Below are 15,185 nucleotides of genomic sequence, written 5' to 3' on the forward strand. Positions count from 1 at the left end.
GAAGCTCTCTGTCTGTTTCATCAATGGCGGTCAAGTTCAGTCAAATCATCTTCTTATACAGCATTGTGATGAACTCAATCACATCTGATACAATCAAACCCGAAGAACCCTCTCAGCAACAATTTGAGAATATAGTTGAAGCATTATCTGGTACTGAAGATTTCAGAAACTGGGTTGAACTTCTCTTTGCAACTGACCCATCAACATTTCCAATCACTGCAACTTTTCCGATTCCAAGTAATAATGCTTTTTCCAATATCAAACCTTCACTATTTGATATTTCAACTTTTGCTTATCATATTATCCCTCAACAACTCACTTTCTCTCTCCTTCAAACCTTCAAAATTGGTTCAAGAATTCCAACTCTCTTACCCAACAAAACTATTGATTGTTCAAATCTGTTTCAATTTTGTCGATGAAGTTAATTTATCGAATGATGGGATCGAAGAAAGGGTCGAAGAAAGTTTTGATTGTAATGAAACGCCAATGTCGTCGGTTTCTAGTAAGCGTTATACTAATGATGATGATATTGTGCTCGTTAATGCTTATTTACATATTGCCACCGATGCGATTATTGGTAATGATCAAAGAGCGGGTACTTTTTGGAGCAAAATTGCCGAACACTTCAACGAACGTACAAATCAAAATCGTGTGCCAAAAGGTCTTAGATGTCGTTGGGGCGAAATTAACAAGCAACGCGCGAAGTTTTGTGGATATTTGGCATTGTTGCAAAGGAACCCAAAAAGCGGAGAAAATGATAATGATCGGGTAATTAACATTATGATTTATTTTTGACACATATTTGAAATTTTAAAATTTTATTTTTGTAGCTAAAATCCGCAATAGCGATGTTTAAACAAAACGACAACAAAGAATTTAAGTTCGAACATTGTTATAAAATTTTGAAAGACCATCCCTAATGGTCATTAAACTTTTCTCAATCTTCGTCACACAAAAGAAAAGAAATTTTTGACCAAGACGAAGGATCTCTCTCAATAATCCAACAAAGACCACTTGGAAGAAAAGCAAGCAAGGAGGATAGAGATAAATCCAAAGGTAGTGAAATTTCCGCAGCGCTTGAATTTTGGAAAGAAAAAATGGAGAAACAAGATAGTAGAGATAAACTTATCAATGTAAGTATGCTCCTTCAAGAGAAACAAATAGACTACAAACATAAAGAATTAGAGGTGGAAGCAAAAAAATTAGACGTGCAACTAGATAACAACAAGGTTCAACGGATTCAAATGGGGATAGACTTGGTTGGCAAAGATACTTCAAAAATGGATCCCGAACAACTTGCTATTCATATGATATTGATCTCAAATTGGAAAAAGGAAAATCTATGAATTTTAGTTGTTTTGATTATGTATGAATTTAATGGGTGAAAATTAAAACACAAACCTCACACACGTACACCACACATGTACAAAATTTAGATTTGGGAGCCCAACGTTGGAGTTGCTCTAAGTCCCGGGACTCCCAAAATTGGGAGCCCGAGCCCCACATTGGAGTTGCCCTTATTGATTGTTCAAATCTGTAGATCTATTCTACTTGGATTAGATAAAATTACTTATGTTATTTGAATATTTTGACTTCAAATTTAACTCACCTATGCATTACATTCTAACAAATAGAAAAAGTCTCATCCATTTTGGTTGGCATTTTTTAATTTTATGCTTTGAACCATGTAATTTTTTATTTACAAAGCTAAGTTCAATTACAAAACAGAAATTCAAGGGAGATTTTGACCTTGCCTCCCGCTTTAAAAGTAATGTTGTGACTACACCTCTGTTTTTTGAACTTTACAAAAATTTCTAATCTTTTTCACTGTTCTTTCCCAAATCTAATCTCCTCTTCATTTTCTAAACACTAATGCATGCAATTATTCATAATTCTACAACAAATAGGAAATTAAAAACAAAATATGTTTTTAGGGAAATCATGATGGTTTGTTGCTGCAATCATCTACTTCATATTTTTATTTTCCTCCAATCATTTGTCTCTGTTAATTTTGGTCGTCGCTTTGGGGAATATACAAAATTCTCTGGGGAATAAAGATTTTGTTAATAAATATTAACTTAGGAACATATTAACTTAGGGAATATAAAAAATTCTCTGGGTAATATCAACTTTGAGTTTTCGAAGCTAGTCTATACCAAAATTTATGGCCATTCCAAAACAAATGTTGATATCATTTTGATTTGAGACTGATTAAAATCACTATGGTGAATCAGTTTTGGAGTTTCTTTGGTACTGGAGCAGCTTTAGTATAGATACTGGTAACTAATAAGAAGTAAATAGTAATCTTAAGAAGTAAACAATGTTGAAATCGGAGCCGATTTTGGCTCGACCTGACTCGTCAAACTCAACAACGGAATGCGCCATTGCGTTCTTCTCTTCAAGCTCTTCAATTTAGAGCCAAGAATCACTCAAATCCAATTCCGGATGAATGAGAAATTCAAGTTTAAAGTTTGGACGAAAATCGGTTGAAATATGGACTAAAACGTCAAAACGGACAAAGTTAAATTGGGGACCATCTGGGCGAAGCGAGCACGTCCAGATCTGGACGGCTCGCGTTCAACCCGAGTTGTGAAGAGAGATCTGACGGTTAGGCGTTAAGATGAGCGGGACAGCGTAGGGATCACACAAGACGTGTTGGATCAGCGAGATCCAACGGCATTCGCTTATTCCTTGTCGAGCATGGCTCGGGATTTCGCTAGATCTTCGATCTAACGGCTAATCTCTTCATCTAGTGGGCAATTCTCGGAATGGAACTAGCACCATCCAACGATGGGCATTTCTCTCGAATTTTTAAGGCTAATCCGACGGTCTGAAAGGTTGCTGAAATTACTAGTTAAATAACCAACTCTTCTCAAAGAGTTGTGTCCCAAAAACTAAGGGTTTTATCCCCAAAACTCAAGAGATGTGTCCCAAACTAATGTGCCTACTCGATTCCTATATAAACCACCTAAACCCACTTCATTTCTCATATTCAATTCATTCTCTTCTTCTCTTCTAACAATTAGTATTTTGTGTGTATGGAATACTGATTGGGAAGTAATTCTAGTATATCTAGAAAAAGGAAGAAAGAAGTTTCGAGTGAATTTTTAAGGCGTCTAGATGATCATTCGCATTAATCCAAGAGCTCATAATATTTACGAAGGTTCGTCCTTTTTCAGAATATAGAAGTACCATCTTAAAATTCTGAAAGAAAGTCGTTGTATCCCGAAGGCATACACCCTAACGTTTGGTACTGTTACGGGGGTGTAAAATGTCTTAAGGAAAGAGAACTTATTCTCGCCTCGACTTCATTAACTTTTGTATATAACTCGGCTAATCCGAAAGAAGGAATACTGATAAATCATTATTCGTTTACAGTCTATCTCTCTACAAATTAGAAAAAAAAACTCTGTCTTAATCAAGACAAGACAGAGACAAATCGACTTATCGATTGATAACCAGAGGAACAACAATCTTAAAGAGAAAAAATGAAACTACCAGCATCGAAAGATTTTCGCTTCCTTGTGGGAGATCAAATATTATAGGCAAAAAATCAGAATATGATGACCCAAGATTCCTCACACACCAATGAAGCTGTCACCTAGTTTTTCTCTCGTTATGAGCCTTACACACTAATGAAGCTGTCACCTAGTTTTTCTCTCGTTATGAGCCTTACACACCAATGAAGTTGTCACCTAGTTTTTCTCTCGTTTTAAATATTGTTCCTGATTTTGGAGAATAAGGTACTTGTATATGAATGTCTTTTCTCGAGCATCGCAATTTTTTCTTATACTCAGTTCCAAATGGGTTGAATAGCAGTTACTTCGAACGCCTCATCGATTACCATAACTTCAGTTTGATTTCATTTTGAATAACCACAAATTTTTTCATCTTCCATTTTAAAATCTAGAAACCCCCTAACAACAAAAAAAAATTATTCTAGTTTCCTCCGAAATATATTTTTGTTGCAATGAATCTCACAATTCTATATCATTCTTAGTTAAACAGTAAATGTTATCATACAAAAGTGTTATTAATGTAGTTCAAAATGTAATTTCGGAATAGCTAATCAACCTTAGTCCATGCTTCCACTAACCCAGACCTTCCTGGTTCATTTTGCTCACAACTATGGTTGTCGGTGTAGTTCAAACAAACTAAATGTTCAAAGTTGTAAAACTAGGGTTTCAATGAAAACAGGAAAGAAGGAATTGGGGATTTTCGAAGAAGCTGAAAGAAGGAATTAGGGTTTTTCTATCCCTTTTATACTTAGGTCATGAATAACATATATGACCTAAGTCTTTGTCTAAGAGCACTCGCAACAGTCAAAGCATTTTGATTCAGTTGATTCTCTAAAAGCAGCCACAAAACTCTTGAAGACTTTTCTATAAAGGCAACCTGCAACAAGAAGAAAGTTAGTTACTCAACTAAATTTCATAACAAACTTTTTCTGTTATTTGTAATTTCTGTTTTTCCTCTTTGATCAAGTATAAAAGCAAATCAATGTAATTGAAACATTCATTGAAATAAAATAGAGCAAAGAGAGATTTCTTACAAAAGTAGTCAAGAAAAACAACATCTTCTCTTACTATACTTTGAAATTTGAGAATCAAATTCAAAGTTTTCCTTTGCTCACTTTGAAATCCATTTCTTAAAACATATGAAGATGTTGGAAAATAGTTTTAACTATTTTAGAAGAAGATGTGCAAATTTTTCTCCGGCTTTTTTAGTCTTTTTCACAAAAATCTCATGATAGATGAGGCGTTTCCATAACCCAAGTCCAAGACAAGACTGCGAGGTTTGTGGCCCGACCCACGGGACTATCTCTGTGTGAGTGTCCTTAAAAATGTTACAACTCTCCTCTTGAGAGAACTCTTATACATCCAAGGCCAAGGGGCACCCTGTTTTTGTTTCTTTTTTGAAGACCACCGATTTAGAGAAACAAGAATATTTTTGAGTACAAAATTTTGAGTAGAATTCTTTTTGATTTGTTTTCGTGTCTTTTTTTCCCCCCCACTCTACCACCATTTCTTTTCTATGTTGGTCGGAGTACAAAAAAATTTCCCAGTTAACAAGAATTTATTCAGTCATTATTAAGATCTAGGATTTATGACAGACTTAGCTCATTCAACCCAAAACTAATTGGTGATAGATGGGGAAAACCTAGACGTTACATTCTTGATTGGGAGATGATCTTTTTCTCAAATTGAGACTATTCTGAGGGTAGCTTACAACGATTAGTAATATTTTTTTGGTCAAATATTTCAACTTAGTTGAGGGAAGTATAATTAAGACAATTTTATAACTGACATTTACCTTGTCCAGTTGTCTTAGAAATTAAATATCTCAACCTAGAATTAGTCAACTATAGTTTTACTTGACTCAGAAATTCAAAGTTCACAACTGTTCTTCTAGCCTCCTCCTATATGTAGGGACTGATTAGTGCATGTAAAGTTTAATGGTGAGGGAGAAGAAGATGACGACGAAGACGAAAAAACTAGTTTTCTCTCTGTACATCTATTTGTCTCTCTTGTTTTTCTTCAATCCATTTGGATCTCATGAAATGGTTATGGCACATGAGAGAAACACAAGTAGTAGTAGTAGTGAATTAGTTGAGGAGTTTAAAGTAGGGGTAGTTCTGAATGAGGATGAATTAATAGCAAAAATGGGGATGACTTCCATGAAAATGGCTCTCTCTGACTTCTATTCTTCTTCTAATGCTACTTCTTATAAGAGAAGGTTGATTTTTCATACTAGTTCTTGCAAAAGTGATACTGTTGATGCAGCATCTGCGGGTATTTTTTTCTTTTTTCCTCCTTAGTCCTTATACTCAGCTTTATATGTGTTTATATTTCTGTATTTAAATAGAAAAGTAACTTATGTACAACACATGCATGAATTTTATTTTATTCAAATTTTTTTCTTTGTCTATCTCCGCTCCACCACAACAATTAAACTTCCACTACAACTTAATCACCACCTTCGTAGCTGCACCACTACCATCACTAACCACCACCACCATACCTCCATGGCTCCATCACATCCACGACCACCACGATTAAAGTTCAAAATACATTACGAATGATCATACTATTTAAATATTTGTTCATTATACGTTATTTTTCAGTGCGTAATGTGGAAAAGACATAGGGCAAAATTATCATTTTTTAGTTCGTGGAGCTTCGCCTATTTTGGCCGAGAAAGGACCTCTAACCCGTTTTTGAATTTGAAAAGGACATTTCACAATCTGAACAACTGTCATAATTTAAGTGACGAACAGTTTATCGAAATGCCCTAAGATCCAAACTTATACTTGTTGGTCTTTTAACGTTATACTAAGAGCATCTCCGATGCAACCCTCAGACCTTAGAAACTATTAATGTCACATTTGATTCTTAGAATATTTTCTTTAACACTTATACAAAACTTAGAGGTGGGTCCCTAAAATGATGTGATGGTAATTAAATAAAGATAATCTTAAAAAGAGGTTAATTTTTATACATCGAGTAATTAATTATTATTTTTTACCTGCGATATAAATAAACTATACAACTTTAAATATTTGCATTAGAGATCCACAAAAAGTTGAGGACTCTATTGTGCCACCTATGAGAGAGAAATTCAACTGAGACTGATACATAGGACTAACAGAGTTTTTTTTTGGATTTTGAATAAAGATGCTCTAATTGCAGCAATCAATTAAACGTAGAAACTCTAATACCACTTAAGACTTTAGAGTTTACTTCAAAACTTTCACCAATCCAAAACTCAATATGGATCTCTAAAACGATGTGGTAGCTAAATAGATATATCCCAAGAAGACACTCTATGTCGAGAGTGTCTTTCTGAGATATGTCTAATTGTCCAACTCATCACAATACATCCTTCATAAATTTTCAAAATAACTAAATATTTCTTTATAAAAATTAGCTTTCCACAAAAATAAATAAAATAAGTTTAGAGGTTTGCAATGTAGACAAAAAAAGGAGGATTTATATTTTGCCACACAAAAATGAAGATTTCAATTGAGAACTGACATATATAACTAATATAATTTATTTATTTTTTGAAAATTTCATTGGAAATGATATAACAAAAAAAATAAAACAACTTCAGAGGTTTACAATCAAGACAGAAAGAAAATGAAGGTCTATTTTGTCACGAAAAAAATGAGAAATTCAGTTAAAAATTGACTCATATGACTAATGGAATTCTTTTTTAAACTTTTGTATTGGAGATGATAAAATTAACGATTTTTAATTGGGAACTGATTCGCTACAAACAAAATTTAAGTCATGCAGTGGACTATATTACGTGTGGGACATTAAATTTAACACGTATCTTTTGTTAAGGAGACCAAGACAGTTACTCCCTACCTATTACGGAAAAATGGGCGATGAAAAAAATTACTTTTCATTTTTTTTTTTGGGTGCTTCTAAAGGCACCGGTCCAAAAGGCTGTTAGCATCCGGAAATTATATTGACTCGGGTCAATAGTCATTGACCCGAGTTCTCTATAAGCACCGGTTTTTAATATGGGTGACATTCACCTTCATTTGTTTTTTCCATCTTCTTCTTCCAAAATAAAAAGAATATCAATTCTTTTTTTTTTCCAAAACAAAAAACATGTGTGCTCATCTAGATAGTGTAAGTCAAAAAAATTTCATTTTTTCTTATTTACTTTCTATTCCTGTTAGTAAATATACAAAATGTCCACTCTCTTCTTCCTTCTTCACCAAATTTCATCCACAAAATAAACTCATTTTCTCTCCTCTTCCTTCTCATGTTCATCTTCATCCCTTTTAGTCCCCTTTGTAAATGTAGAAGAAAGATTGAAAGGTAGAGAGAGAGAGATGAGAATAAGAGTTTTTAGAGAGAGAAAGATGAAGAAAACCTTGCGAGAAGTAGCAGAGGAGCTGGGCATGGTCGAGTTCACGAGAAAGAGAGTGAGTATTGGGATGTTTTTCAAGCCCCGGATTAGTTGATCCGTTTGGCCCTCTTAGGTCCCGGATCAGCTGATCCGTTTGGCCCTCCTAGGTCCCGGATCAGCTGATCCGTTTCTCCCTCCTAGGTCCCGGATCAGCTGATCCGTTTGGCCCTCCTAGGTCCCGGATCAGCTTATCCGTTTTTCCCTCCTAGGTCCCGGATCAGTTTGTCCTCTTAAGTCCAGGATTAACTGATCCGTTTGGTCCTCTTAGGGCTCGGACTGGTTCAGTCCGTCCGATGGATTTTGTTTGGTTTTGTGATAAACGGATGGAGGTGTTAGGGTTAAGTTGCCTTTGACTGGTGCCTACATAGTTGTGCGGTGCTAACAGAGAAATGAGCAGTTGAGTCTAGTGCTAATAGAGATGGATGCTAACAGCTTTTTGGCTTGGTGCCTTTAGAAGCACCCTTTTTTTTTTTGAATTGGTTAGCAGGAAACTAACTATCATGTTAAGTGATAAGATAGTTCTAGTCAACATAATCATATTAGTATTATAAGTTAAAAGTGTATATTTCTATGGAGACTTGATAGTTTTCTATATTATAAAACATAGCATTAATGTCGATTATCAGCACCCAAGTATCGGACGTCTCAGGCAATTGGAAAAGTAAACCTTCAACCTCCTCCCCTCGCAATTTGGTCTATTAAGGAGGTAGGGGATTGTGACTTTCGTTGACACTTGAAAGTCTATGATTGTCTCGGGCATTCAAACCCAGACATGATTTCGTTTCACCTAATGATATTATCTAATATGGCTCCTTTTTGAGTTACATTAATCACATTTTGTTATATTTTAGTTGCATTCTTTTGATAATTGCTAAATTTTACATAAGATATTACATTAAATTGATCAATATATCAATTGTTTTGTCGGATAATCACGATTTACATCTACGGACAAAATAATGAATTTTTTATAGTCACCATGATCGTAGGTTTGATTTTTTATATTGGTCACGTAACTGAATGAATAAAACTCAAGATCCATTCATATTTAGAGCATCTCGATTGCAAGACTCAATCTTAAAAACTTAAGTGTCACCTAAGTCTTTAGAGTTTTTTTTGAGAAAAAACCTCTCCAATGCAAAACTCAATTGAGATCTTTAGATGATGTGGAAGCATTAAGTTTTAAGATGTCTCAAATAGAAACTCTATTTTTGAGATGTCTTTTGAGAGTCTTAAGTGTCCTAGTCATCAAATTTAATTTTTGGACCAATAAAAAGTCTTTCTTTCTCAAGCAGTTTTTCATATTAAATGTATGTGTGACATGTGTCTCTATTAGAGTTTTTAGAGTGTTGCATTGGAGAAGGACTTGAATTAGAGACACTCAAGTTAACCACATAGGAAAGAGAATCTCAATTGAGACTCAACACATAAGCCAATTAGAGTTTTTTTTGAGTTTTGCATTGGAGATGCTCTTATAGAGCAAAGGGTTTTCTAATTTCTTACCTAATCTAGGAAAGTAAATTTTAATTTATCTAATAATTATATTAGATGATTACAAAAGATATTCTAAATACATAAAATTTTCTCGATCTTGAAATACCTTAAATTATTGTTGATTTGTGGGTCTTATTCTTCTCGACCCGACATGATATTTATGTATCTCATTAGAGTACTTATTTCAATAAAAAGAAATTTCTGTAATAGTTTTTTTTCTTAGATTAGACTCCAAGAGTCATTACGTACACTATAATGACATTGATACATAATGATAATAATATACAGTACATCATGAAGTTGGATGAGCACTATAACAGCCAATTACGACATCTTTGATCCTAAAGGCCATATTAAGACCCGAAGGGCCATCCAAGGGAACCTGAAAGCCCATCTATTCCTATATCTACTTTATCTTACTGTCTAAATTACACTGGATAAATCTTAATAATAAACTACTTTATTTGTAATAGGTAAGCATTTTGTTAATGTGTTTTTTAGTTTAGGGGGGAAAGACATTGATCCATTCTATCTTCCCTTGTACAGCCATAGATCTAATAAAAAATGTGGAGGTACAAGCCATCATAGGAGCAGTAACATCAGCCCAAGCTGATTTCATGGTGGATCTTGGAAAGAAGAGTCAAGTTCCCATTATTTCTTTCACTGCAACTAGTCCTTTTGTTTCTCCTTCTCAAAATCCTTATTTCATTCGGACAGCACAAAATGATTCTTCTCAAGTGGAAGCTATTGCTGCCATTGTTGTAGCTTTCAATTGGAGACAAGTTGTACTTGTATACGAAGACACTGAATTTGGAAATGGTGTTATTCCATACTTAACCGATGCCCTCCAACAGATAAATACTCAAGTTTCTTACAGGTGTATACTTCCTCATTCGGCTACGGATGATCAAATTCTCCAAAAACTTAACGAACTAATGACAAAGCAAACACGGGTATTCATCGTTCACACGTCCGTGTCCATTGGAATTCGTGTCTTCAAGAAGGCAAATGAGATAGGTATGATGAAGGAAGGATATTCATGGATCATCACAGACAGTATAGCTTATTTTTTGAACTCCTTCAACTCATCTGTTCTTGACTCCATGCAAGGAGTAATTGGTGTTAGGCCTTATATTCCCGACTCCAAAAAGCTTGATGAATTCAAACCTAGCTGGAGAAGCAAGTTCTTGAAAGACAATCCTACTGACATTGAGAATTTACGAAGCTTAAACAATTTCGGCATATGGGCTTATGATACAATTACGGCCTTAGCGAGTGCAGTAGAGACACTCGAAAGCCTAAATTATACCTACTTGAAGCATGAAGTAGTACTAAACTCGAGTGACATTGCAAATTTGGGTGTTTCTCAAGTAGGTCCTAAACTTCTTCGCGGAATTTCTGAAATAAAGTTTACAGGTTTAAGTGGGGAATTCCATCTCATTGACAGGCAAATGCAGTCAACAGTCTTACAATTGCTCAATGTGGAGAGAAAAATCGGGATTTGGTCGCCTTTAAAAGGAATTTTACGTGATTTACATTCAAATAGTTCTATTTATACGACATCGAAAGATAACTTGCGCCCTATCATGTGGCCTGGAGACTCTAGTGTTATACCTAAAGGTTGGGTTTCTACAAGTGACGGAAGAAAATTACAGATAGGAGTTCCAGTCAGAGACGGTTTTAGTGAGTTTGTTACTGTAACTACTGATCCTAAAACAAACTCGTCCGAGGTTACAGGATATTGCATAGATGTGTTCAAGGCTGTAATTGAGAAGCTACCATATCATGTTAGTTACAAGTTTATCCCATTAAAGACGAATGACTATGATGAGTTAATAACTAAAGTCCATAATCAGGTTTAGCCAAAATCTCAATTTTTCTTGTACAATTTCATATTAATTAAGTTATGGATACTAACATACTTTGAATAAATTGACAGACATTTGATGCTGTGGTAGGGGATATAACAATCATATTCAATCGCTCCAAGTTCGTAGATTTTTCATTACCTTATACCGAATCCGAGATAAGAATGATAGTACCAGTGAAAGATGACAAAAGAAAGAGAGCATGGATATTCCTCAAGCCATTAACAATGGAACTTTGGTTAATAAGTGGGGTTCTTTTTGTGCTCATTGGTTTTGTTATTTGGGCTATTGAGCATCGGATAAATGACGAATTTCGAGGGCCTCTTAGCCAACAACTAGGAACTATGTTTTATTTCTCCTTCTCGACACTTGTGTTTGCGCATAGTACGTAACTTCTCTAAAATTTTCTTCATACAGATTCATTTTAATAAAATCCTTCTAACTATTTTATTCCTCATCACAGGAGAGAAGTTAGTGAGCAATTTGGCTAGGTTTGTGGTGATTGTATGGATATTTGTTGTGCTTGTTCTTACCCAAAGTTATACAGCAAGTTTAACTTCAATGTTAACTGTTCACCGACTCGAACCAACACTTACTAATATGGAGGAACTTATCAAAAATGGTAATAAGGTAGGGTACCAAGAAGGTTCATTCATGCTTAATATGCTGAAAGGTCTGGGGTTTCATGAGTCTAATCTAAGAAATTATATTAGTAAAGAAGATTTTGATGATGCTTTCAGTAGTCAAACAGATGCTATCGTCGCTGCGTTTGATGAAGTCCCTTACATCAAGCTTCTTCTCAAACAATATTGTTCTAAATATGTAACTGTTGGACAATTGTACAAGGCGGGTGGGTTTGGTTTTGTAAGTACTCTTTCTCATCATTATCTTCTAAGCTTTGTTTTTCAGTGAAACCAAGTCCCACTCGGCTGCTGCTAGTCAGTAACCATAATAGGTACATTTAGGTTCCTAATGCACCAAAAACCTAATAGATATGCACTAGGAAGTTTCCTAATGCTCCTAAACTTCTTTTACAAGTAATAGAATATGAAAAATGGAGTGAGTTCTAAGCCTTTTTTCCTATATTTATAATCCTGAGATATTACAAGAGGTTTACAAGTAATAGAAACAAGATGAAACAATAATGAAAGACCGGCGCTTTGGAGAAACAAGAAAACTTTTCGGGCTAAACAGGTTTAAAGGGAAATTGTGGTTTTTGTCAAATTTTATGGGGTACAAAATCTTTAAGGGAAAATTATGGCTTTCGTCAAATTTTACAGTGCAACAAAACATCTTCTTCTTTCTCATCTCTTGCTATCACCTTAGGCCACCCATTTCCGACCATCAGCACCATTTTCTTCTCTCTCTCCTCCTTTCTGCCTCCTCTCTTCCCACCACCATGTTAGGAAAAAATAACCTAATTAACTTGTTCAAGAATATGGAAATAAAAGATGCGAAAGTAAAAGTAGAGACACCAAGATTATTTAACGCGGTAAAAAACCCCTCCAAGATAGAAGGTAAAAAACCATGGGACCAAGTCCAGAAATCTTCCACTATGTTAAATAATGGGTTAAACAATTCTTCACCAAACCTATGGTGGATACACCAATTGTTCAAGATGTGTAGAAACACTCTTGGATAACAACTAAAACTTTTATTCCCTATATATAATAATAAATAAGGAGGTATTCCAATAGAAATAGGATTCCTTTTTAGGCTTGAAATAGAAATTTCTATTTCACCCCTAAAAAAGAATAGGGAAAATCCTATTTCAACAAGGAATCATTTTTATATAAGGAGGGACCCCAACACAACACTTATTTTTACCTCCTCCTCGTTTTCTCTCTCCAAAACTTTCTCCTGTTCCCTCTCTTTTTATCTATATTTATTTCAAGAAGGGGAAGGCCCCCTTTGCCGGAATAAATATGGGAGGAGGAGATTTGAGGAGGAGAGAGAGAGGGGAAGGATATAGAAATGATGGTGGTGGGAGGTGGTCGGAGGAGAAAGATTTAGAAAAAGAAGGTCACGGAAACTTTATTCAAAGATTTTGTACCTCGGAAAGTATTCTTGTTTGTCCGACACGGTTGCCTAATGAAACATGGAAAGAAAATGTGGGGAAAATAAAGTATATCTAAAAGCTGTTTAGGTGCATTATATCTAAAATAAACTCGACTATTGCTAGTCCACTAACCCTAATGGGTGCATTAGGAATTTCCCTAATGCATTTAAATCTGTGGTCTGCTCTTCACAAACAGAGCAGATCTAGGTCTTTTAAAAAAAAAAGGAGAGAGCTTTTTTGTTTTTAATGTTTGAAGGTCACCGGCCAGAAAATTGGTCGGCCGGCGACCTCGCCTGCAAAGATGATGAGGTGGCAGAGAGAGGAGATGAGATGGAGGACAGAGAGATGATGACTAGTTAACGGTGTCATAATGGAATCTGAAAAGGGGGCCATCTAGGTACTTTTGATAAAGTAGGGGGCTAGGCAGGAAACTGGTCACAAAGTTGGGGGCTATTAGGAAAATAACCTTTTTTTTTTAAATCACTCAGTTTTTTCTATTCTTTAGCTTCGTAGGTATTTCATAATTTAGAATACTGTTTGCTAAACGTTTGAAACTGTTTGAAGAGGTTTGCAACTGCTTGCAAAAGGATTGCAATTGTTTGCCAAAATGATTGCAACTATTTGCAAAAAATATTGAACTTGTAACCAAACAAAGTATAAATATTTGAGTTTTTAATAAAACAAAACATAATATTGGATTTTTAACTAAATAAAATGTAAGTTGTCTTCGGAACTTAAGAAAATCTAACCTTCAGTTCAATTTCCTATTTTATATATCACTTACTTATATGGTTTCTTTATTAATTTTTTAGGCTTTCCCCATAGGTTCTCCTTTGGTGTCTGATATTTCCAATGCAATATTGGAGGTGACAGAGTCAAGTACAATGGAAGGAATTGAACGATTCTGGCTCCGATCTCAAGAAAGTGATTGTCCAGATGCCAACCCTACGATGTTTTCAGACAATCTCGGTCTTGAGAGCTTCTGGGGACTTTTTCTCATTGCAGGACTATCTTCCAGCTTAGCCTTCCTTATATATTTAGCTATTTTCATGCAAAAGCATTATCAAGAAATTTCGGTATCTAACGGCCACCATGGTACGTCATTATGGAACATGGTTAAAGTCTTCACTAGACATTTTGATCAAAAAAGTATTGGTGGAACCCGAGATCAACCTCATGTCGAAGAACAAATAGCTGATAGTGTTGGAGCTTCGTCTAATATCGTCCTTGGTCGTTCTTTTAGTCTGTTGAGTAGATCAAACCAAATAGAGGAAGAAGTTAGTTTCGAAGATCACAAGACTTTGCGTTATGAACATGCTAAGAATAATTCAATCCAAAGTTTTTGCCTATCTACGACAAATCTTGAAAGAGGGAAAGAGTATAGTAAACGAAAAGGCTTTAGAACGTGTTCCAATCCTGAAATGTCGTATACACAAGAGAGAATGTTATGATCATTTTAGAAACTTAGGAAGATACAATTGATTATATTGTTGTAAATTGTGTGTTAAGATTTCATGTAGCCTATAGTTCCTTTATTTCTAATTCTTTAGTTCTTTGCAACATATATGTTGATTTTATGAAAAGCTTTCAAGTTCCAAATGTTAAGTTTGTGGTCATCAAATTCAAAACCAATGGGCTATGAGTGGAGAGAACATAGACATTCTATTCGTGGTTGTTAAATAGCTCTTCTCTCATGTGAGGCTATTCACGCACGCCTCCCCACGTGTGACATGGTTAGCCTAACACGTGTTGTTTCTCTCGGGGGTGATGTGAAGCACTTGTGGCTTTTAAGCCTATCATCTTTGGCCTTAGCTCTGATACCATGTTAAGTTTGTGGT

The 15,185-nt window shown here is 35.1% G+C and overlaps 2 protein-coding genes across 2 annotated transcripts; both read left to right on the forward strand.

The window, feature by feature from the left end:
• Window positions 1-23: 23 nt before the first annotated feature.
• On the forward strand, window positions 24-419 carry LOC147556525 (uncharacterized). Its single transcript, XM_086658653.1, has one exon. The coding sequence runs from the start codon at window positions 24-26 to the stop codon at window positions 417-419; it is 396 nt and encodes a 131-aa protein (XP_086514779.1).
• A 5,051-nt stretch (window positions 420-5,470) lies between these two features.
• LOC147556526 (glutamate receptor 2.9-like) lies at window positions 5,471-14,924 on the forward strand. The gene is made up of 5 exons (XM_086663543.1): window positions 5,471-5,792; window positions 9,967-11,276; window positions 11,360-11,672; window positions 11,752-12,152; window positions 14,160-14,924. Exons 1-5 carry the CDS (start codon window positions 5,474-5,476, stop codon window positions 14,796-14,798), a joined length of 2,982 nt encoding a protein of 993 aa, XP_086519669.1. The 5' UTR covers window positions 5,471-5,473; the 3' UTR covers window positions 14,799-14,924.
• Window positions 14,925-15,185: the final 261 nt, after the last annotated feature.

The sequence above is a fragment of the Eschscholzia californica genome, unplaced genomic scaffold (genome assembly GCF_041429995.1).
Source record: "Eschscholzia californica isolate CP2 unplaced genomic scaffold, dmEscCali1.0.p SCAF_2, whole genome shotgun sequence".
Taxonomy (NCBI): domain Eukaryota; kingdom Viridiplantae; phylum Streptophyta; class Magnoliopsida; order Ranunculales; family Papaveraceae; genus Eschscholzia; species Eschscholzia californica.